The sequence below is a fragment of the Montipora capricornis genome, chromosome 5, assembly GCF_036669925.1.
Source record: "Montipora capricornis isolate CH-2021 chromosome 5, ASM3666992v2, whole genome shotgun sequence".
Classification (NCBI taxonomy): domain Eukaryota; kingdom Metazoa; phylum Cnidaria; class Anthozoa; order Scleractinia; family Acroporidae; genus Montipora; species Montipora capricornis.
Genome location: NC_090887.1, coordinates 6,133,045 through 6,156,637, shown reverse-complemented (window position 1 = coordinate 6,156,637; position 23,593 = coordinate 6,133,045). Strand labels below are relative to the sequence as shown.

At 40.6% G+C, this 23,593-nt stretch overlaps 2 protein-coding genes across 3 annotated transcripts; both read right to left on the bottom strand.

Moving 5' to 3' along the window:
* Positions 1-3,262: 3,262 nt before the first annotated feature.
* On the bottom strand, positions 3,263-8,489 carry LOC138049268 (cyclic GMP-AMP synthase-like receptor 3). The gene is made up of 2 exons (XM_068895466.1): positions 8,356-8,489; positions 3,263-4,893 (listed from the first exon to the last, which is right to left on the bottom strand). Exon 2 carries the CDS (start codon positions 4,888-4,890, stop codon positions 3,646-3,648), a length of 1,245 nt encoding a protein of 414 aa, XP_068751567.1. The 5' UTR covers positions 4,891-4,893; positions 8,356-8,489; the 3' UTR covers positions 3,263-3,645.
* On the bottom strand, positions 8,255-18,252 carry LOC138049266 (cyclic GMP-AMP synthase-like receptor 3). Of its 2 annotated transcripts, none has more exons than XM_068895465.1 (2): positions 18,132-18,252; positions 8,255-9,658 (listed from the first exon to the last, which is right to left on the bottom strand). In XM_068895465.1, exon 2 carries the CDS (start codon positions 9,653-9,655, stop codon positions 8,375-8,377), a length of 1,281 nt encoding a protein of 426 aa, XP_068751566.1. In that variant the 5' UTR covers positions 9,656-9,658; positions 18,132-18,252; the 3' UTR covers positions 8,255-8,374. The 2 variants fall into 2 exon arrangements, with proteins under 2 accessions (XP_068751566.1, XP_068751565.1); XM_068895464.1 differs by lacking the exon at positions 18,132-18,252 and adding an exon at positions 16,523-16,587.
* Positions 18,253-23,593: the final 5,341 nt, after the last annotated feature.

Below are 23,593 nucleotides of genomic sequence, written 5' to 3'. Positions count from 1 at the left end.
AATATGGCGTTCAGGCGACTCGGCCTGGATTTGAAACTGTCTCCAAACAACGGCTTAAACATACTCAATAAAGACTTAACACGAGTTCTGCAGAGTTCTTTCTTTCTCGTCGAGTAAAGAAAGGCTCTGCTGGCAGGGTTGCAGCTGGTATGTCGGCTGATCATGTCCGCGGCTGAGAGATTGTCCGAAAAATAAATATTTGGCCGAGAAGCGAAGCTTCGAGGTCAAATACGAAATTTTGAGCCCAGTATGGTTTGTTGACTTTCTTGTACTTTCCGGAACAGCATTTGGGACCAGCTTTTTCATGTGACTACCACTAGACTCCAGGAAACGAGTTTGTTTTTCTTCCATGTAAAATAAAAACTCTTCTGCCACCTTTTTCCCGCCGACTTTGTTTCTTTTCAACACAAATGATCGCTACAGCATTTCGCAGGGCAAATATCCACGCAAAAGGGGGTTATTGCGTGATAACTGTCAAGTGAGTTTGCACCACGTTACGTATTTAAATTAGCCAATAAAATCGCCCGAAAATTCATAGGTGGGTTATAATAAGATATCCTGCGATATACATAATTTTGTGTTGCGGAGAAAAATGGTAGTTTTTCCATTTTTTTTTTCCAATAACGTAAAAAATTTGTGCTTTGTCATCAATGTGTTCAATGATAAAACAATTCTCCAGCTCAATCTTGCGGAATATCGCCTGATTTTTGCCAACTCGGCCTACGGCCTCATCGGCTAAGTATCAGGCGATATTCAGCGCGATTTCGCAGGATAATTATTAAATAGCCTACTATTAAAGATTGACCAATCAGAGCTCGTGCTTGCTCATATTTTCAACGTGATACACTGGCATTTGATTCTTCATCGGTAGACAACTGAAAAAAAATTGGTGTGAATCTAGACGTAATCGAAAGTGGTTCAGCGTTTTCTGTACTCGATTTGTTTTTTACCACAATATTCAACGCCAAAGAAAGTGTTTATTTCAGAGCGTGACCAAATCATGACACAAAGAGACAGCATTGTCTATAACTTTCCGGCAAAATGATTGGTTTATTTTGTAAAATGAGCGTTCTGATTGGCTATTGGGGATTCAAACAGAAAAAGAAATCAAAACGCAATGAAGATTGCGTTAGGAGTACTGCTAAAAGTCGACAAACTGGATATAAAATGTACCTGTGCCTTAAAGGGTAAGATATGTTGAACACACTTATAGAGAAAATCAAAGCAGAATGATATTACTAACAAGTTGACGCCGTTTGAACGTTATATGCATAAAAGAAATAGAACCATAGAAATTTAGCATGCACTAGGACTCCACTCACTGATAACTACAAAATCGAATAAAAAGAAAAGTTTATTTTCATTGTCCGTGACTGATTAAGAACATTTTAGCACCTGTTACTAAAATGAAGCGGGGGTTTACACTGCGACATAAGCGTAAACCTAAGCATGGCATCAGCAATGTAAACCCGGAGTGACAAGCACATAAGTACAAGCATTAGAAAAATGAGTCGTTTCCATTTCCTCATGCTTATGCTTATGTCACGTTCATAATTGTCACGGTAAACCGGATGAAACATAAGCAGAAGCATACGACCGAGTTGTCAGCTGTTTTTTTTATGCCAAAGATGGCGTCCGAAAAAATGTTTTACGAGAAACTTGCTGAAGCGGTTTGCATCCCTGCCCTCAAGACAAATCGTAAGATGATTTCAAGGATATGAAAAACAAAAAATCTTTCCTGGAAAGATGTTGCAGTTCCCCTACCATATTACGAAAGTCTCATTGTTGTTTCCTCTTTCGGAAAATATCCCTTATCCAACGGGACCTCTTCCTGTTATCTCGTTCTCTCTTTTGTCGCCGTCGTCTTCTTGTACGTAAGCAGCAATATGAGGCTTTGACGTGACGTCATCGCCGCCATATTGGTGGACGAAAACAAAAGATCTCTCATTAGCTTCTTTTCTTCGTCCACCAGAAGTCGTACATTTCTCTATTGTCATTGGTGTCCCTAGAGGTTGGTTGAAAACGTCCCATGGAAGGAAAAGAATTTCTACTTCGTGGCCATTTTGGGAACGTGGCTCGCCTCATTCTCCTGCGCAGCGAGTTTTTTTCTTGAACTAACTGCACTTGCGAATGTCACTTCTCTTGTGTGTGGACTTAGGTAATCCTTATCCTTATGTCGCAGTGTAAACCAGGCATAAGAAACGACTATGGCTACGGCAACCTCAACGCCACAAAACAATAATACCATTGGTTACTGAAAAAGTGAAAAAATAATCGTACTGCACGGACGGCACGCATTTTAGCGAATATTTTTGCGGTACTCTGCGTAAGAACGACGTGAAATCACCAAATTGAGGTTTCGACGACGTGAGCATGAAACGGAAAATCTCTTATGGTCCATTTTTACTCAGAAACTAAGGTAAAGTCTTCTACGAGCCTAGAAGGCCTATCAGGCCGGCGCTTATCTCCGGTTTCTGCAGCATGAAGCGACTAGGAGTATTTCCACTCCCCGTGGATGAGATGCTAGTCCATCGCAGTGTTACCCCCAGCATTAAATTCATCGGTACCCATTTATACACCTGGGTGGAGAGAGGCACCGTGAGAGTAAAGTATCTTGCCCAAGAACACAACACAGTGTCCCCCGCCAGGACCCGAACCCGGACCATTGGATCCGGAGTCGAGCGCACTAACCATGAGGCCACCGCGCCTCCCACCCTCTTTAGAATACCTCGCCATCATAGTACACGTGAACGAGATGGAATAATGACTTACGGTAGAGCAAAGGTATATTATGAGGCCTCGTTCTCGTCGACATCGCCCACGTAGGTCCCTGTTGATTCACGAATCATAAGGTTCGTTCGATTTGTGGGATAAAGCCGCATGATCATCTTTCATAATGAGATGCATTTGTCGGGTCAACAAGTGAATTGATTAGTGTCGACGATTCGTCGGTTCGAACGGATCGATAAATTCCATTTCCGGGACGTATCATTTGGTGAATATTGGACAAGTATGAAGCTTAATTTAGGCAAGTGCCCCCAGCTTCCAAACCAAGCTCAATCAACAGCAGCAGTAGCAATGAAACACGACAAAACATAAAAACTCTATTGCCGTGCAAAGAGGTTTCACATACAAATAGTACACTGATCGTGGTAAGAAAAATTAAAAGGAATAGGATATTTGAAATACGTTCGAAATATGCATTGGGCCGTGACTACCAAATAGATAGATACTTTATTTTCCACTGTATATCAATGTAAATAGTGTACAGAATCGATAAAAAAGAACAATAAAGGGCAAAAATAGTAAAACTAACACCATGCAGTAATGATTACAAAAATTATCAAATTGTGGAAACGGTGGAGTAAAAAAGATGCATTGAATACACAATATTGAGCAACTAGTAGATAACTAAATTATACTTACATACATAACCTAAAACCGAATATTATGAAAAGAAAAAGAAGACCACCAATTCGGCTGAGTGCCATGAATAGGTGTAACAAATTAATGAATTCTAAATGAACTGTTTTTGCAACTTCTCAAGCGTAATTATATTCCTTGTGATAAGTTACTTTCTTTTTACAAAATTACGCCTAAACGTAGATCTTGGGCTTTTACTTACTCACGTGTGATCTAAGAGGTTCAAGTTTTTGGCTGACTGCCTGAAGGATGTTTAATTGACGTCAATATTACCAACAGCAGTGCTAACCCCAGCACAATCATGATGAGCTTTACAATGAAAAAAATGCATGCACTCACTAAGTCCAACATCAATAAGACCAACTCTAGCCCGAAACTTAGGTATGAGATATCGCATTGCACAACACTCTCAAAACAGAGAATCTGCTTTATCTTGGCTTCGCTGTTAAGGATACGTTCTACACGGTTTCCCATTTTCTCAACAATCACAGGACTGATATCGTCGAAAAGATTTACATCGCGTAAATAGAAATGTGGAAGGTTACCACTCAGCAGATGACTCTGAAGTTCCTCAAGAAAACCAACAAAGTGTTTTCCTAGGGAGTTCCGGTGGCCCCAGTTCTCACGCTTCTTTTCTATGTAGTGCATGAACGCTGTCTTTAAGTGATACGACTCAAGCTTTCCAAGAGAAGTCCGCTCCCTGTTAACAATGGTTTTCACGATTCTTAAAAGCTCGTGCCTGCAGCCTTTGTCGTATTTATCCATGCGCTGCAGCATTTCTTTTTCTCCTAGTGAAAAGGAGCATCTCCACAAATGCTCAGGCTCGTAAACACCGAAAGCGCTACACGTTTTAGGTACAAAAAAGTCACCTTTTTCAAAAGTCTCAGATTTAAAGCAAACAACGAGATCAACCGATAAAAGCCTCTTGTTCGTTCTTCGTTCAATAAGATCCAGCTGTACAGCAGGTCCGTGGGCGCGTGCAATGAAAGAAACATCAGAGCACGGGAAGTTCTTATTAAAGAAATTTACGGCTTGGGTTATGAGACTGAAAAACCAACCATTCTGGAGCCGTTTCGCGTTGATATACCCTTCAGGACTAGCATAATGACGAAGTTTCGATGCCTCACGTGCCTTAAGTCGCACATAACCAGGTATACCTGTGTCCTCCACATCGACTTCCGATCCGCTCCACAGAGACCAGTATGTTTCCAGTACTACCATAAAATCCACTTCATCGAAGGCCTCTGTTTTCAACCTCTCATAAGCACTACCTGTATACACCAACCTTAGGATTGGCAATGTGGAGTGCTCTCTACAGTATTGCATGATCCGACCTTCTACGTACTCCCTCACAAGTTCTTTCCCCCGAGTTCGATCAGCTCTGGTGATCTTTACATACTTCTGGGAATAGCTGCGGAGTTCCTTTGTCAGTATGAAGTCGCCCAAAAGCCAGCTTGATATCGTCATTTTCTAATACCAAAATAAGCAAGTAGTATGTCAGATTGTTTCACCACGTTGTACAAGATGAGCATGACCTTCTGTGTAAAGGTGTACGTGCTAATTACATATTAAGGGGGCTCCCTAGAGTATTTGCGAATACCCTTACTACAGGGCACGAGTTACAAAAGGAAACCTAGTTAATTTCCCTTGAAATTTTCCCTGAGAGATTTACCAGTATGCGTGCTGACATAATAAAGCTAATTTTTTTATGTCAATTTTTGGATTACGGCGGTTACCATGGCCACATCACATCTAATGACAGGCAGATATATTCTTATTTTTGACGTAAATTTCTTATAATATTTATACTTTTCTTCGGTGATTTTTTCAATTCTTTGCCACATTATGGACACGATATTGCCTGACATTTTGAAGAGGTAAAAAGTTAAGGTCGGTCAAACATTTTTGCCAATATTCTGTAATTTGTCATTTTTCTAAATATAGTCGATAAGCTCTGACAGATTTTAATAAATTTTGCGTATTTCATAGGAACTGTGTGTGCTTAGAACTGAGCCAATCTTTAAACCATTTTACCGAAAGGAACGCGAGAACGTTAGCAGTTAATTTTACAGATTTGGCCACGCTGACGTCACTGAAAAAAATCAGAAAAACGCGCACGATTCAGACTTTACGCGCCATACTAGTGCCCAGCTTGCGCGCGGCCCTAAAACTCTAGGGAGCCTCCTTAAGGACGGTGCCTACTTCTGTTATTGCACGTACGTTCTGCGCATCTCGAGACACTCGGGTTTCCTATTGTTGGTTTTTACTAACACAGGGATATTTTCACGCGGTTTAAAACTATGTGGAAAAAGCAAGAACTTAGCAAGTGCCCTTGGTATCCAAAAAGAAAATTGGAGGTAAGCACACATTTTCCAGAGATAATTAAGCTGCAATTTGGAAAAGAACGCATTGCGTTACTTTGTATTTTGAAAGTCTTTTACAAATATTGTTGATTAATTATCTTTGAAAAATGAGTGATTATCCCCAATTTTCTTTTTGGATTTCAATAACACTTGTGAAGATTTGCTTCTCCCGCAGATTCGTAAACCACGCAAAAATACCTTTGAATTAGCAAGCACTGTCATTAAAATACTACAATTACTCAATTTACTGAGTTAGAATTGCAGATTAGATTAAAATATAATTTTACAGATAAGGGAATTATCAAGTAATGTAACTTATCATAACAGTACAAAATATGAAAAAGGGGTAAAAACTAAGTACAGTAGGAGACCATGAAGAGCTCTGGGGAACCCCGAAACAAAGTGTCTTCTCACTGGTTTTCCTGAAGAACAATGAAAAGCATCTCTGAATGGTGCATTCACGTTAGCACGAGGAGTGAGCAGGCGCCGTAAGGTCCAAATAGCCAATTTTTGGCTACAAGAACCCTACGGGACATGTTCTCCTTCATAGAGGATCCCAGAGCCTTGGGTCGATCCGAGAATCTGGTGATGATGCGAATGAAGTCTTGCATGAGAAATTATTACATATGGGATTGAGAATGGTCACTCGTGCAAGCCTCATCGTATTTAAGAACTCGTCTAAAAATAGCTTGATCTGTGAAAATGCCGTTACATAGATCCAGTATTGGACTTGGAGGCTCCTGGTACAGATAAGACATGAATACCTAATTTTGGGGGAAAAGATTAACATGACAAAACCAGGGCTTAAAAACATCGAAGGACTGAAAGATGTTCTAATACTGTCCAGGTCGGTTATTGCAGAGACTGCTGGTGTTAGAAATGTTGGAAAATATATACTCATCCAAGAAATGTGTCACAGGCCAAAGTAAAATGGCATTAAATAACACTTCGTATAACTATAGCAAAACAAGAGTACCCGTCACATTTTTCACCCATATCGAAAATTAGGCGGTTTATTTGCTGGTTACAATTATTGCCAGCATGGCTTTGGTTGCTACTTGTAGTTTTGGCGGGAAATGAGAAGAACTGCGCCGAAAGAAACCTACTTCTGTCCAAGCCTCCCACGCAGACGTTCTTAGGGCTTCGTCACGTGTTCCTCCCCCACGAACGTCTGCTGAAACGAAAAACCACTTTCGTTCGGGTTTTGGATAAACTCGTGTTTTGTAAGCTATTATTTCGCAGCATATGATTGGCTGTGTACAACACAATTAGTCAATGCTGATTGGTTTCTTTAAATAGTGGGCAAAACAGCCGTTGAACGGAAGTGGTTTTTCGTTTCAAACTCGGGGTTTCACACTGAAGAGAAAGTGCTGCCTTTGTAATGACATCCGCAAATGGTTACACTTTTAACTTTCCTCGGATAAGTACTTTAAACCGTAGGGCCCCTTCTCACAACCCAGGGGTTTCAATAACTTCTGAAATAGCCGTTCATGATAGCCCATTGAAGACGGCAGTTTGACAAGTTTATGATAGCATTTTTAGTGAAAATCAAGGCAAACTAGCCGGCGGTGTGAGGCAAAGCAGGCGGCGGTATACCGCCGGTAACCGGCTTCTATTGAAACCCCTGCAACCCTTCAATGTTCATAAAATCTTTGGGACGTTAAAGATCCCACACACTAGTCGAAAAGAGTAGGACATATAGTTCCCGGTGTTGTGGCCAGTCTGGCCTTTCCTTCAGCAATGTGGTGGGCTTGGCGTAATCTTTTGAATGGACTACTGATCGATGAGACCACATAACTGCATAACAGAGTATAGTCAAATTGAAGGAGTCCATGTACTCAAACTGGTAAACTAACCTTAAAAGTCAAATCAGTCTATTTTTTTTTTTTCAAACAAAGCGTCTGTATCCGAAATAAATAAGTTTTTGAATCGCCTTGTTTTGTTTTCAAATCTTGCGGGCGCCGCCATCTTGAATAATTAGGGAGCTTAAGATCTACGACGACGACGTCGTCGAAAACGCAACAAAACAATGATATCATTGGTTAAAAGAGCATAAATAATCGTGCTGCACGTGCGGACGGATTTTACCTCATATTTTTGCGGTTCTCTGCATGACGACGACGTGAAATCACGAAATTTGAGGTTTTGACGACAAGGTAAGCATGCAACAGAGAATCTTTCATTCTCTGTTTTCACTCTGAAACCGCTCATACCAATTTATGAGTTTTCCTTGGCAATGGAAAATTCATGGCGAAAACGTTCCAACATCATCTTATTGGGCGACTTCAATGTTAATTTATCATCCTCGTGTGACCCTTCTTTGAAAAGGAAATTTACGAACCTACTTTGTAAATTTAATTTACAGAACGTTATCGACGATTACCTCTGTTCCCTCCAAGATTTCTGGTCATGCCAATTCGGCTGAGTGCCATGAATAGGTGTAACAAATTAATGAATTCTAAATGAGCTGTTTTTGCAACTTCTCAAGCGTAATTATATTCCTTGTGATAAGTTACTTTCTTTTTACAAGATTAGGCCTAAACGTAGATCTTGCGGAGCTTTTACTTACTCACGTATGACTAAGAGGTTCAAGTTTTTGGCTGACTGCCTGAAGGATGTTCAATTGACATCAATATTACCAACAGCAGTGCTAACCCCAGCACAATCATGATGAGCTTTACAATGAAAAAAATGCATGCACTCACTAAGTCCAACATCAATAATACCAACTCTAGCCCGAAACTTAGGTATGAGATATCGCATTGTAGATCCCTTGGCACTGTCATAAAAGACTCTTCTTGCACAACACTCTCAAAACGGAGAATCTGGTTTAACTTGGCTTCGCTGTTGAGGATACGTTCTACACGGTTTCCCATTTTCTCAACAATCACAGGATTGATATCGTCGAGAAGATTTACATCGCGTAAATAGAAATGTGGAAGGCTACCACTCAGCAGATGACACTGAAGTTCCTCAAGAAAACTAACAAAGTGTTTTCCTAGGGAGTTCCGGTGGCCCCAGTCCTCACGCTTCTTTTCTATGTAGTGAATGAACGCTGTCTTTAAGTGATACGACTCAAGCTTTCCAAGAGAAGTCCGCTCCCTGTTAACAATGGTTTTCACTATTCTTAAAAGCTCGTGCCTGCAGCCTTTGTCGTATTTATCCATGCGCTGCAGCATTTCTTTTTCTCCTAGTGAAAAGGAGCATCTCCACAAATGCTCAGGCTCGTAAACACCGAAAGCGCTACACGTTTTAGGTACAAAAAAGTCACCTTTTTCAAAAGTCTCAGATTTGAAGCAAACAACGAGATCAACCGATAAAAGCCTCTTGTTCGTTCTTCGTTCAATAAGATCCAGCTGTACAGCAGGTCCGTGGGCGCGTACAATGAAAGAAACATCAGAACACGGGAAGTTCTTATTAAAGAAATTTACGGCTTGGGTTATGATACTGAAAAGCCAACCACTTTGGAGCCGTTTCGCGTTGATATACCCGTCAGGACTAGCATAATGACGAAGTTTCGATGCCTCACGTGCCTTAAGTCGCACATAACCAGGTATACCTGTGTCCTCCACATCGACTTCCGATCCGCTCCACAGAGACCAGTATGTTTCCAGTACTACCATAAAATCCACTTCATCGAAGGCCTCTGTTTTCAACCTCTCATAAGCACTACCTGTATACACCAACCTTAGGATTGGCAATGTGGAGTGCTCTCTACAGTATTGCATGATCCGACCTTCTACGTACTCCCTCACAAGTTCTTTCCCCCGAGTTCGATCAGCTCTGGTGATCTTTACATACTTCTGGGAATAGCTGCGCAGTTCCTTTGTCAGTATGAAGTCGCCCAAAAGCCAGCTTGATATCGTCATTTTCTAATACCAAAATAAGCAAGTAGTATGTCAGATTGTTTCACCACGTTGTACAAGATGAGCATGCCCTTCTCTGTAAAGGTGCACGTGCTAATTACATATTAAGGTGGCTCCGTAGAGTATTTGCGAATACCCTTACTACAGGGCACGAGTTACAAAAGGAAACCTAGTTAATTTCTCTTGAAATTTTCCCTGAGAGATTTACCAGTATGCGTACCGACATAATAAAGCTAATTTTTTTATGTCAATTTTTGGATTACGGCGGTTACCATGGCCACATCACATCTAACGACAGGCAGATATATTCTTATTTTTGACGTAAATTTCTTATAATATTTATACTTTTCTTCGGTGATTTTTTTAATTCTTTGCCACATTATGGACACGATATTGCCTGACATTTTGAAGAGGTAAAAAGTTAAGGTCGTTCAAACATTTTTGCCAATATTCTGCAATTTGTCATTTTTCTAAATATAGTCGATAAGCTCTGACAGATTTTAATAAATTTTGGGTATTTGATAGGAACTGTGTGTGCTTAGAACTGAGCCAATCTTTAAAAAAAATTACCGAAAGGAACGCGAGACATTAGCAGTTCATTTTACAGATTTGGTCACGCTGACTTCACTGACAAAAATCAGAAAAACGCGCACGATTCAGACTTTACGCGCCATACTAGTGCCCAGCTTGCGCGCGGCGTTAAAACTCTAGGGAGCCTCCTTAAGGACGGTGCCTACTTCTGTTATTGCACGAACGTTCTGCGAATCTCGAGACACTCGGGTTTCCTATTGTTGGTTTTTACTAATACAGGGATATTTTCACGCGGTTTAAAACTATGCGGAAAAAGCAAGAACTTAGCAAGTGCCCTTGGTATCCAAAAAGAAAAGTGGGGGTGAGCACACATTTTTCAGAGATAACTAAGCTGCAATTTGGAAAAGAACGCATTGCGTTACTTTGTATTTTGAAAGCCTTTTACAAATATTGTTGATTAATTATCTTTGAAAAATGAGTGATAATCCCCAATTTTCTTTTCGAATTTCAATAACACTTGTGAAGATTTGCTTTTCCCGCAGATTCGTAAACCACGCAAAAATACCTTTGAATTAGCAAGCGCTGTCATTAAAATACTACAATTACTCAATCTACTAAGTTAGAATTGCAGATTAGATTAAAATATAATTTTACAGATAAGGAAATTATCAAGTAATGTAACTTATCATAACAGTGCAAAATAAGAAAAAGGGGTAAAACCTAAGTACAGTAGGAGACCATGAATAAGGACGAACAACTTTATTGTATTTGTGAAACGTCGTTTAGGCCGCGATACCAGACCTTTCCAGCCAATCACAAGTCTTGCCAATCTCGACCCCAGAGATCTTCTTTTGACTGAGGGAGAGAAGAGCTCTGGGGAACCCTGAAACAAAGTGTCTTCTCATTGGTTTTCCTGAAGAACAATGAAAAGCATCTCTGAATCGTGCATTCACGTTAGCACGAGGAGTGAGCAGGCGCCGTAAGGTCCAAATAGCCAATTTTTGGCTACAAGAATCCTACGGGACATGTTCTCCTTCATAGAGGATCCCAGAGCCTTGGGTCGATCCGAGAATCTGGTGATGATGCGAATGAAGTCTTGCATGAGAAATTATTACATATGGGATTGAAAATGGTCACTCGTGCAAGCCTGATCGTATTTAAGAACTCGTCTAAAAATAGCTTGATCTGTGAAAATGCCGTTACATAGATCCAGTATTGGACTTGGAGGCTCCTGGTACAGATACGACATGAATACCTAATTTTGGGGGAAAAGATTAACATGACAAAACCAGGGCTTAAAAACATCGAAGGACTGAAAGATGTTCTAATACTGTCCAGGCCGGTTATTGCAGAGACTGCTGGTGTTAGAAATGTTGGAAAATATATACTCATCCAAGAAATGTGTCACAGGCCAAAGTAAAATGGCATTAAATAACACTTCGTATAACTATAGCAAAACAAGAGTACCCGTCACATTTTTCACCCATATCGAAAATTAGGCGGTTTATTTGTTAGTTACAATTATTGCCAGCATGGCTTTGGTTTCTACTTGTAGTTTTGGCGGGAAATGAGAAGAACTGCGCCGAAAGAAACCTACTTCTGTCCTAGCCTCCTACGCAGACGTTCTTAGGCTTCGTCACGTGTTCCTCCCCCACGAACGTCTGCTGAAACAAAAAACCACTTCCGTTCGGGTTTTGGATAAACTCGTGTTTTGTAAGCTATTATTTCGCAGCATGTGATTGGCTGTGTACAACACAATTAGTCAATGCTGATTGGTTTCTTTAAATAGTGGGCAAAACAGCCGTTGAACGGAAGTGGTTTTTCGTTTCAAACTCGGGGTTTCACACTGAAGAGAAAGTGCTGCCTTTGTAATGACATCCGCAAATGGTTACACTTTTAACTTTCCTCGGATAAGTACTTTAAACCGTAGGGCCCCTTCTCACAACCCAGGGGTTTCAATAACTTCTGAAATAGCCGTTCATGATAGCCCATTGAAGACGGCAGTTTGACAAGTTTATGATAGCATTTTTAGTGAAAATCAAGGCAAACTAGCCGGCGGTGTGAGGCAAAGCAGGCGGCGGTATACCGCCGGTAACCGGCTTCTATTGAAACCCCTGCAACCCTTCAATGTTCATAAAATCTTTGGGACGTTAAAGATCCCACACACTAGTCGAAAAGAGTAGGACATATAGTTCCCGGTGTTGTGGCCAGTCTGGCCTTTCCTTCAGCAATGTGGTGGGCTTGGCGTAATCTTTTGAATGGACTACTGATCGATGAGACCACATAACCGCATAACAGAGTATAGTCAAATTGAAGGAGTCCATGTACTCAAACTGGTAAACTAACCTTAAAAGTCAAATCAGTCTAATTTTTTTTTTCAAACAAAGCGTCTGTATCCGAAATAAATAAGTTTTTGAATCGCCTTGTTTTGTTTTCAAATCTTGCGGGCGCCGCCATCTTGAATAATTAGGGAGCTTAAGATCTACGACGACGACGTCGTCGAAAACGCAACAAAACAATGATATCATTGGTTAAAAGAGCATAAATGATCGTGCTGCACGTGCGGCACGGATTTTAGCTCATATTTTTGCGGTTCTCTGCATTTGAGGTTTTGACGACAAGGTAAGCATGCAACAGAGAATCTTTCATTCTCTGTTTTCACTCTGAAACCGCTCGTACCAGTTTATTTCTTAGCATACTTCGCCCACATTGTACGACGTGAACAAGATGGAATAATCGCGAACGACTTTTACTAGAGCAAAGTTCTATTTTGAGGTGACGTTTTCGTCAACGTCGCCGTCGTAGATCTTAAAAGGGAGCTTAAGCAAAGACAACGGCGACGGCAACGAGAACTTCACAATTTTGCATATTTAGTGGGTAAAAACAATAGCTTTGCACGCCCTGCACGTGCGTTTTTCACTTTTGTCCATTTCGTTGCCGTCGTCAGCAAAACAACAACGTGAAATAGCCTAGTTTTTGGTTTTATGAAGAACGTCAGCACTTGAGGATAAATTTTCATTTTCTCGCCAAAAATGAAGTGCCGTTCCGAGTGGTCTCATCTTTGAGCAATTACCACACCCTTGTCATATTAAAAACGTTGAAATAGTCACGAAGCGATTAAAATAACGCAAATTTATATTTTGAGATGAAGTTCTCGTTGCCGTCGCCGTTGTCGTCGCTTAAGCTCCCTAAAGTCCCTATTGTGACGTGTTACGGTTGCTCTAGTGTTAATAGACAAAAGCTCTTTGTGTCAGAACATTAGGGCAACCGTAACACATTACAATTATTCAAGATGGCTTGCCCAAGTAATTTGAGAGTGAAAATCAGTGACTTTGAAATTCAGTTTTCTTGATATAAAAACCTTTTTTAAAACAAACTTCGAACAAATTTGTACGGAAACATTATTTCCTTCGGTTTAAACTTATTCTGTAGTAAGAGTGGAGGTTTCCTTTAAGAACGTCTGTGTGGCGGGAAGACTACTTATGTCCAGGATTGACCCTAATTAGATTCATGCTCAATTTTGACATCCAACCCGAAGTGTCCATTTAACTCTAAACATTTCCTACAATAAGGTAAGGGTAAAGGTGTTCTTTAAGCGGCGGCTACACGAGCGATTTTTTGCTCGCGCCGGTGATGCGATTTTTCAAATTTTGTCACGTCGCCTGCGTGCGAGGGTGACTACACGTGTAACAAATTTTGGCGACAAATTGAAGGCCGCGCAAATCCTATACTTCAAGAGACCTTGGCACTATAAACAAACATTCCTCCTTTAATTTCATTGGCTCAATACTCTTTAGACGCGTCGCAAGCGCGGCAAAAAGTTGCAGGGTGGGGGTACACGGGCAACTATCTCTGCGATTTTGTCGCGAAAGTTTTAACTATGGCGACTTTTTTCTTGCGATATTTTCAGTTGTCGCTTCGCCAGTTCAAGGGTGGCTAAACTTGCGATTTTTATCTCACGCTGGCGACGCGACAAAATTTGAAAAAATCGCTCGTGTAGCGGCGGCTTTAGTTATGGAGCAGCATTCGAGGGACATTTTGTGACGTAAATTGTCTGTATTCCGAGACACAAGTGATGTTTAAGTTGGCGAGAAAAGCAAGGGGACACTTCGTGACGCTTATTGAAATCGTCATGCATCTAATTAGAGTCAATCCTGGACATTCTGAATTAAACTGTGAATTACAGAGTTGTGATTGTTAAAAGCAACATTGTTACTGAGTCACTGGACTAAATATATATAGTGGTTTGGAGCAAAGGATGCGTAACACAGTTTGAGGGAGTTCCAAGATGCCTTTTCTATAGGTTTTCAAAAATAAAGAAACCCGTTTTAGGAAGACAGTAAATAGGTCTAGATACAAAATCCCGGGTTTTTTTAGGATTTTGAGTCAAATGGGGTTTTTAGAAAATTTTAGGATTAAAAAAGAAATAAGGATTTTTAGACGATAGAAAAATACAGCCGACAGCATTAAAAAAACAAATTTGGATGGTTCTAAGAAGCTTTTTCCTCTGTTTTCAAAGGTGCTCTTGCCATTCAGATACTACTAGTCAGTGGCTTAGCTCCATAAGTTATGTTCCCAGCATGCCTTTTAGCATTACTGTAAGGCCTGAAAGCATAGGAAGCTCAATTTGAAGGTGTTACTGGGATAAATCGGGATCTTAAGCATAAATTTTGAGATTTTTGGAGATAAAATTGGGAGCGGTTTCAGAGCCACCTTAAATCTGTGATTTTTTAAGGTGGTTCTGATTCTGCCGTAAAGACTTTTTTAACTTAGCAGAAAGTTTCATTTTGGCATGCTGATTACATTTCAGAAATAAAAAATGGGGGTCACCAAGGTCGTTTTTGAGATATGAGCAGCTAAAGCCAAAAGATGGGGTGTTTTTGCAGGGCTTTCGTGTTACCACGGTAACCTTTTACGTCACAAAAATGACCGAATCTTTTTCAGCAATAATTGGTGGTTGATATGGTACCATAACATTGCTGTTAAGTGATAAAGTGTTGTAGTGTCAATCCTTTTAATAACAACGTTTCTTTCAAGTGTTGAAACTGATTTGAGCCACCTTAGGCAAGCCATGCATTTCTTCGCTTGCTCAAAACAGCACTTGAAACATAAAACACGTATGCTGTTTAACTGGTAAAATCTTTCTTGCCTCATGGAAGATAAAATACTGTAATTTTTTTCATCTCTTGATACCTCCTAAGCGAGTTAAAATTTTTTATACCCATCTTTGCTGTAAGACATTTGACCAGCGAAGACCAGTGAAAGACGCTTGCTTAAGCCTGTCATACACTTGTCCCGGACGACTACGACTGGACGCGTGTTTTTTTAAGCTCAGCTTGACTATGATTCAAACATCTGATGACAAGCGAGAACTGGTAACGTTAAAAAACAACAATTGCGTGACAAAAGGGAACGGATTATTAATGACTGTTTTTGTGCCCTGAAGCACTTTGCTTGTCTAGAGATCAATATCTCTACAAGTACTTCTCTAAACGTTTGAAGTGATCAAAGCTTCGCAGTTTAAAAACTTACTCATTCATGGAGAGAAATCACGTCGTAACGAACCTTAATAATTATATCACCCCTATTACATCATCAATGAACTTGTAGGAAGTGTCTAAATGACCAGCAGCTGGTGAAAGTTTTCAAATCACTAAACGACCGGCATGTTTGTTAAATAGTACCCATTTCAAATAGCTCCGGCGCTGATAAATAGTATTTAATTTTAAAACGGTTAGCATTCAGTTATGTTGTGAAAAACCTGTGGTGCTGCGTCGATGGTGAAGTCTGCCACAGTTCAGTCATTGCGACAAGTACCTGCATCAGTTACACACGTTGAAAATTTACGGCTAATAGATTGAGTCGTTGGTCGAGTGATTTGGTGGAATGAGCGATGATGGTGAGATTTGCATACAGGGTCAAGTAGCCCGAAGGTCAGCTCTGGTTTGGGGCGAAAACACTTCGGGCGATATGACTTTCCGGTGGGCGACTTGTCCGGTTACCGCGCCGAGGGGTCACAGAAATCATATTGACGGCTGCAATCGACAATTCCTTGGCGGTGTAAACGAAGACAGGATCGACTTCGGGAATAACACTTAAATAATCGAATATTTCACTTAGATCGACGTGAAGCTGACGGCCGGATACCGAATATTTTCAAAATCCTGTACGGCTGGCAGACATTCAGACACAGCAACTTGTACGTGCGAACGTCGAATCTGATCGAAATTTGAGCTCTTAAAATAATTTTAGAGGTGATTCTAGGTCGCTTTCGGGCTTGTGCATGTGTTATAAGATTTAGAAAAAAGCAATAATGGCGAATAAAGCAGTTTTACTTACCAGATCGCGTAAAAAGCTGCCCTCCGCTGCATACGACGCTGATGTGGCAGAGCGACGGCAGTTGGTCAGCGGTTGTTCGCAACTCAACTTTGTCACAGTCCAATAGGCCATTTCAGAAACGTGAGAGGACTGGAACGAGTTTCTCATACTTGCTTGGATTGAAAATCTAAACCCTTCAAATGTTACCAAATGAAAAGCTATCCAGCCAAGTTTGAGAGTTTTCTACGGAAAATTGGCCAAATGGGAGACTTGCAAAAGTTGCAAAATCCCTTACAAACCCTTTAATATAATGTTGTGGCCTGTCTACCCATTCCATACAGACTCTCTATTTTAGGTGATATTTGAAGATATATTATTTCACCATTTTCCTCCTCTAAATACATCTATTCTTGGTAAAGACTCTCAAACTTGGTTGATCTTTCATTTGAATGTCTTAGTTTTTTAAACAAACGGAAAACAACCAAACTCGTCCCAGTCCTCTCACGTTTCTGAAATGGCCTATGTCTAACAATATGTCTGACCAATCTCGTACCCAGAGTCCTCGGGCTTTTTGGTCAGCGGGTGAGCACCCGAAAGACTCTGGGATTCACTACTTGCACAAATCCCATAATACACCTCTTTTGCTCCCCAAAAATCTGCATAGGCATTGTCTTCGACTTCTCTTGGGACATTTTCATGTCCCAGGAAGTTTTGGGGGGTAATAGAGGTGTATTATGGGATTGTTCAAGTAGTGAATTATGGGATTGTTCAATTAGTGAATAATGGACTTAGACAATTTTTTTCGATTGGTCGCTTGCATAACAATGGCAGTCCAACAGGAAGTCGGTAAATAATTCTGAAACCCCTGAATTTGGAGGCACATTTAAAATCTAAAACTAGTTTCAGTGCTGTTTGTTTTTTTTACCTCAGAAATATATAAATCACAAAAATAATGAAACAAATGGAGTCCATTATCCCATTCTCGTCCCCAGAGGCCGCGATTCTTTCCGTCGGCACCGAGAATAACGACCTCTGGCCGGGTCCGAAATACGCGCAGTCACTGTTGGGGTACACCACTAAAATCAAATCTACGTTGTATCGGCTCTTGCTTAAAATAGTTAGTTTCTCAACTTGAATTAAATAACGCCGATCAGATCAAGCCACTGATCCAACGTACACCGACAGGAAAATTGTCCATGGTTGCTTGCAACCTCGTTTCCAGGGTCTCTCATCTTAACGCCTGGGGCGAGCGAGGCGAAAGACCCTGGGAACGAGGTTGGGTTGCTTGCTTCAAAACTCTTCTGAGATTGGGCAGACCAGCCGGAAGTCCGTGATTCGCGGACTTCCTAGTTTGGAACCAGCCAGGGTAAAGCCAGAGTCTTAGCCAGAGTCGTTATTCTTGGAGCTGACCGAAAGAATCGCGGCCTCTGGGGACGAGAATGGCATTATCAAGGAGTCTTTCCGGGGGCTCAACTGCTGACCAAAAAGCCCGATGACTCTGGGTATGAGATTGATGTTTAACTTGTATAGAAGGTATTTTAGAAATAAAATAATGAAGTGGCAATTGGTCTGTGCAAGGCCCACCCCACAAAGACAAGATTTTGTGCAACGGTTTTTGCTGCACACTTACCAAAGACTCTGGATTCCTGAGCTCCTCTCCTCGTGTAACGGTAAGTTTGCTCTCTGTGTCCACTTTTTTGAATCTGTAGCCATCATTCAAAAGTCTTCTTCAAAAACTTTTCACGGCTTAATTAGACCTTTACTGTGATCCTGCTTCGCATGGATATGTCAGATATGTGACCATGCGAATTAATAATCACACACTTCAGCGTCGAACTATTATTTTCCTTATTATAAGATTCCTTTACTGGAAACAGGCTTAAGCACAGGCGGAGAATTCACTGCCTTGTCGAAATTTTGTTAGCGAGCCATTCTTTGAATCGCCTCCCCTTCAAGAAGAGAATGGGTACGAGAAACTCCTCGTACCCAGCTTTCAGGGAGCAAAGAGAGCCAGGCGGCTTTGGTTCTAAGAACAACTTATTTGTTCTTGGAAAAACCGGAAGTGAACAAACCTGGCGTAATTGGCTAGTTTTCCGACACAAAAGCCAAATATTGTCCCTTTTCTTCCTGCAGGTAAAACATCAGCACAAAGATTCGAAGCTTTTAACGCTTAAATTTCATCTATCAGGTTGGTGAATCACAGAATAACTTATTAATCTAGCAGAATGTACTAACAGCAAGAAGTTTGTCTTCATTTTGCCTTCCAATCTATGCCAAAATTGCCCAGCGTTTTTGTAATTGAGTGAATTTAGTTGTAAGCTTATTCTAAACTCTTCGATCAGCTTTTATCAAATTTCCGTGAGCTTTGCCGGATGACTTACTTTTTACCCGAAAGTTAACCAGGGACTATTCTTCGGAAACTAACGTTTCAACAAAGAAAACCTACGAATCCGGTAATAAAACGTCGGGATCGGTCACGAATCCATACAACTTCTACTCTCGTGTTGACGCAGTCTAGATCACAAAGTAAGTTAAAAATGACCGTCTGAGGAACCATTACAAAAAGTTATAATTTGTCGCTTTCGGATGAGTTCAAGACGGCACCAACTGTTCAAATAGTACGAACACAATTCTATGGTATAGCACTTCACGAAAATATCAGCTCAGATTGATTTTAAAATATGCTGATGAAATGTTTTCGTTTGAAAATGAATTCATGGTGTAAAGATTGCGATTCATTCGCGTGTTCGTTGGCTATGATTGTTCACTGAAAATAAAGCAAAATTTTAGCGTAAGAATGGAGATTAATTCGTGGCGGCATATTGTAAAATATGGACTGGACTGGATTTGTAAAACATGGATTTGTAAAACATGGATTTGTAAATCACGGATTTGTAAAACACGGATTTGTAAAACATGGACTTGTAAAACACGAATTTGTAAAAGGTGGTTTATCATTTTTTGTAAAAATGATAGCATTGTTTGACTGTTTATTTGTTTATTTCTGTCAGTCCCTTTTTAATCTTAATTCTTTTACTTTATATTATTTTCATTTTATGTTACCGCTTCACATTTAAATAATTTCTCTAAAAGATTGTTTGATGTTGAATAATATTAGCATTTGGAATTTTTTACGAATAATCGAGAAATACGAGAAGCACTCGCTTTCAGCGAGTAAGTATTCCCGGTATTTTCGGCATTCTCTCGTGTTCCAAAAACAAAATTCTGCGTGCTTATATTTAACTCTACAATGCATTCGGCGCGTTTTTATTTCTAAAATTATCAACATCTTAATACACAGGAGATGGTCAAGACCGATTTTCAACGTTTTACGGATATAGGTCATTTTACTAGGGCAAACATGGAACAAACGGAAGTGTACGTAACATACAAACAACCAGGCTGCCAAAAGATCGTAATTTTAAAAATGCATTGTAGACCTCTGTAGAAAATAAATTTGCATCTTTTAAATTTGCGCGGGAAAAGATAGGTTATTATGCGAGGAAGGAGATGGCGGCTTCTTTTAAACTTCCATCTCTGACCAGAAAACGGCGACGTGGATTTGAGTTTCCAGAGTTCTCATGGAGCTCTGTAAAAATTAAAGAAGAGCTTGGAAGCGGGACATTTGGGACCGTCTATTTGGCTGACTTTACATTAGGAGAGATGCAGCGTCATGTTTGTGTCAAGAAGTTAAAAGGTGAATCCGCCGATTCAAAGCGACGCTTCCAGAAGGAAGCCGGTATATCCTCCATACTGTCAAAGGCCACAGAAATATCTCCGGGTTCCTGAGGTTTTGTCACGAGCCCTATGCTATAATGATGGAGTATTCGTGCTTCGACTTCGGTCATTAAACACGGATAATTTTCAGTGTTTGAATTGGTAGCTACAAATCCATGTTTTACAAATCCGTGTTTTACAAATCCGTGTTTTACAAATCCAGTCCACGATTTACAATATGCCTAACGTGGCCGCTGAAACATCACGTGAAAGTCAAGAGTCCAAGAAATTCTCTTGTAAACAGATTTTTCACTGAATCCAGGCATTTCTCCGCTTTTTCGTTACGTCATCGTCGGCTTGTTGAATGACAGCAAGTAATGTACCAGATCGAGGCCAGGGCAAACCGCTTCAACCTCCCTTCGATGTTTTCTGCTCTGGTGGGCAAACTGCTTCAACCGTACATCATCATTTCAACCCATTCTTACTTCCTAATTTGCTCTTAATTTACTATTATGGTTAATTTAGAACACTGAAAGCTTGATATGGATTATGGGAAATGGTCATAAAAGACAACCCAAGTGTATGGACATAGGACTCGAACCTGGGAACGGACCCGTCACTTAACCACTTGACCACCTCACCGCTAGCTGCTCAGGGACAATCTTTTAAACACTATTTGATAATGCTGTATTATCACTCGGCAACAAACAATATTAAACAGTGTGAAAGGTCGGTTGCCAAACTTCAGCACCAATTAATCATCTTAAAATCAAAGCTCACGCCTAATTAATCTAGCTTAGACCTTATTACTCTTCAGCAATTATTTTCTGTGGGAGACTTAAATAAATATATTTTTTTTGAGAGCGCGGTGTGCTGATCTACAGTGGTGAAACGGGAAGAAGGGGTACTTATAGAGTTGAAACTCCGGCTTCAAATCCAATCCACGTATATGATTTTTATTTTCCTTATTTTCTCTGCCACCACAATGCAAGTCCTGGGGCACAGTATCCTATAGCTAAATTGACGATAATAGTAAATTTAAAGCAAATTAGGAATTAAGAGAGCGTTCACAAAAACTTGCTGGCGGCGGGGGGGGGGGGGGGGGGGGGGGGGGGGGGGGGGGGGTCACTGATGAGAAATTATCTACTATCTACGAAAAAAAGGAGGACCCCTACTTGCTGCATTAAATACTTTCAGGAACCCCACTTTTACTGTCCCTAAAGTTTGAGACACCCCCAACCTACCTCATAGCGACAAACCAATACACTATGCACGGGCAAAAACACCAAAGAGCATAACGATCTGCTAAGAAACGTAGAAAAAGGGTAAGGCAAACAAAGCCTTTATAAAGCCAGCTATGTCACTAATACATGGCCACAACCTAACTGGTGCTCAAGAACAAAAACATCCCGCGGGTCGGGTCAAAGCTTTCAAAGCAGAATCACTCACTTTTATCACCGACAAGCCTATCAGTTGAGATAAGATTGATGTAAAAGTAAAAAAAGTAAAGTCTCTGCTTACGAGCCAGAAGGCTCATCAGGCCGGCACTTATCTCCGGTGTCATTAGCATGAAGCGACTAGGAGTACATCTACTCCCCCCTGGATGGGATGCTAGTCCATCGTAGGGTTACCCCCAGTATTAAATTCGCCGGTATCCATTTATACACCTGGGTGGAGAGAGGCACTGTGAGAGTAAAGTGTGTTGCCCAAGAACACAACACAATGTCCCCAGCCAGGTCCCGAGACAGGGTTTTTGACAGTTTTCAACGTTGCTGTTCAACAACAAAATAGAACGGATGTGGAAGCCGTTTGCCCGGCGGGGCCCTATTTGCTTCTTTGGTGCGTCATCAAGCGTTGGGATCTTTCGCCAATGTTAATACTATTTGAATCTCTAAAGGTTAGCTGCTTGGAAATTGGTTTGGCACCTATGAATTTTTATTAACCTCGCAACCAACTCATTCTTTTCGTGTCACATCGGCTGAAAATTCGTTCATTTTTTAGCGTAAATACCTTACTAGAATTGCCCAACATGTGAGCCGAATAGGACGAATAGGCAAGTTTCGAATAGTGCGAGCCCAAGAGAGCCGAGTAAGGATCTGGGAAATAATTTGCAATTTTTTGTTGGAGAGAAAAGAAAATGCAACTTATTCCTTTGAAGCTCGACTCTGCTTTTTTCATTCTTGCACAATTCGAAAGCCTAGTAAACCAAGCAACGCTTATGTATGTAACGTGCGAACCACATGTAAATGCCCGCCGAATCAAGTGCCTTGGTTGCAGGAGAAAAACCACGAATCCGAAATCAATACCAACATGATCGGTCAACTCCGGAAACTTTTCCTCTCTTGTTAGATCACAAGAAATATTAAAATGACTTTTTTATTTTCTTGAGGAGGTAAAATAAAATTCCAATTTGTCGCTTTCTGATGAGTTTGAACTCAATTTATAAAATTTTCGTTTGTATACATTTCCCTCATTTTTTTTACTTTGATATCAGTTTGACGTGTAGTTTTCCTTAGGTGAGAAAATTCTCAGGATCGGATTCATAGCCACTTTACAAGTGGAGAATTTTAAGGTAGCTCTGAATATGTTCCAGAGGATGTTTTTAAACTTTGCAGATAGTTTTATCGAAGCATGCTAATTACTTTTAAGAACTAAAACTTGGGGGTCACCGAGTTCTTTTTTTAAGATGTAAGCGTTTAAAGACAAAATATAGGGCGTTTGTAGATGGCTCGTTTGTTGGCATGGTGACCTATTACATCACATCAACGAGTGCATCTTATTAAGAAATTATTGCCGTTTCATTTGGTACCATAAAATTGCCGTTTTGTTTAACAGTGCTGTAGAGTTCATCCTTCTAATAAGACATTACCTCTGGTGTGAACCACCTTAAAGATAACGTGTGATATATGCCATTATTATATGACTAGCTCCGTAAGCGGGCAAGATAAACCAATCCCGCGCTGTGATTGGCTACCCATGAGCGGAGCTATCTGGGCTACTCGGGATTTCTCGCTTGGTCCCGCAAGATCAAAGATCATTTTTTTGTTGTTTTTTTGTTATTTATTTGTTGGAGCAGGTTGAAGTTTTGGCAGCTATTCAGCTGATGTGGACCTGCTATACCCACCCACCCATACCCTCACAAAGGACAGCCACAACACCGGGAACTTCATCCCCTACTCTTCTCGACTGGTGTGTGCGTTCTTTAACGTTCCACAGGGAACTTATGAACATTATAAGATATTTGCGAGACGGGGCCTACGGTTTATAGTCCTTATCCGAGAAGACTTAAAAGTCTAACCATTTGCAAGTGTCATTACAAACGCAGCGGAACCTCTGGCATCCATTTTCGTTAACTCCTAATGAAAGGTTGTAAAA

Excerpts from the sequence above, each read along its gene's own strand:
- LOC138049266 (XM_068895465.1), bottom strand. The coding sequence starts at position 9,655 with ATGACGATATCAAGCTGGCTTTTGGGCGACTTCATACTGACAAAGGAA.
- LOC138049268 (XM_068895466.1), bottom strand. The coding sequence starts at position 4,890 with ATGACGATATCAAGCTGGCTTTTGGGCGACTTCATACTGACAAAGGAA.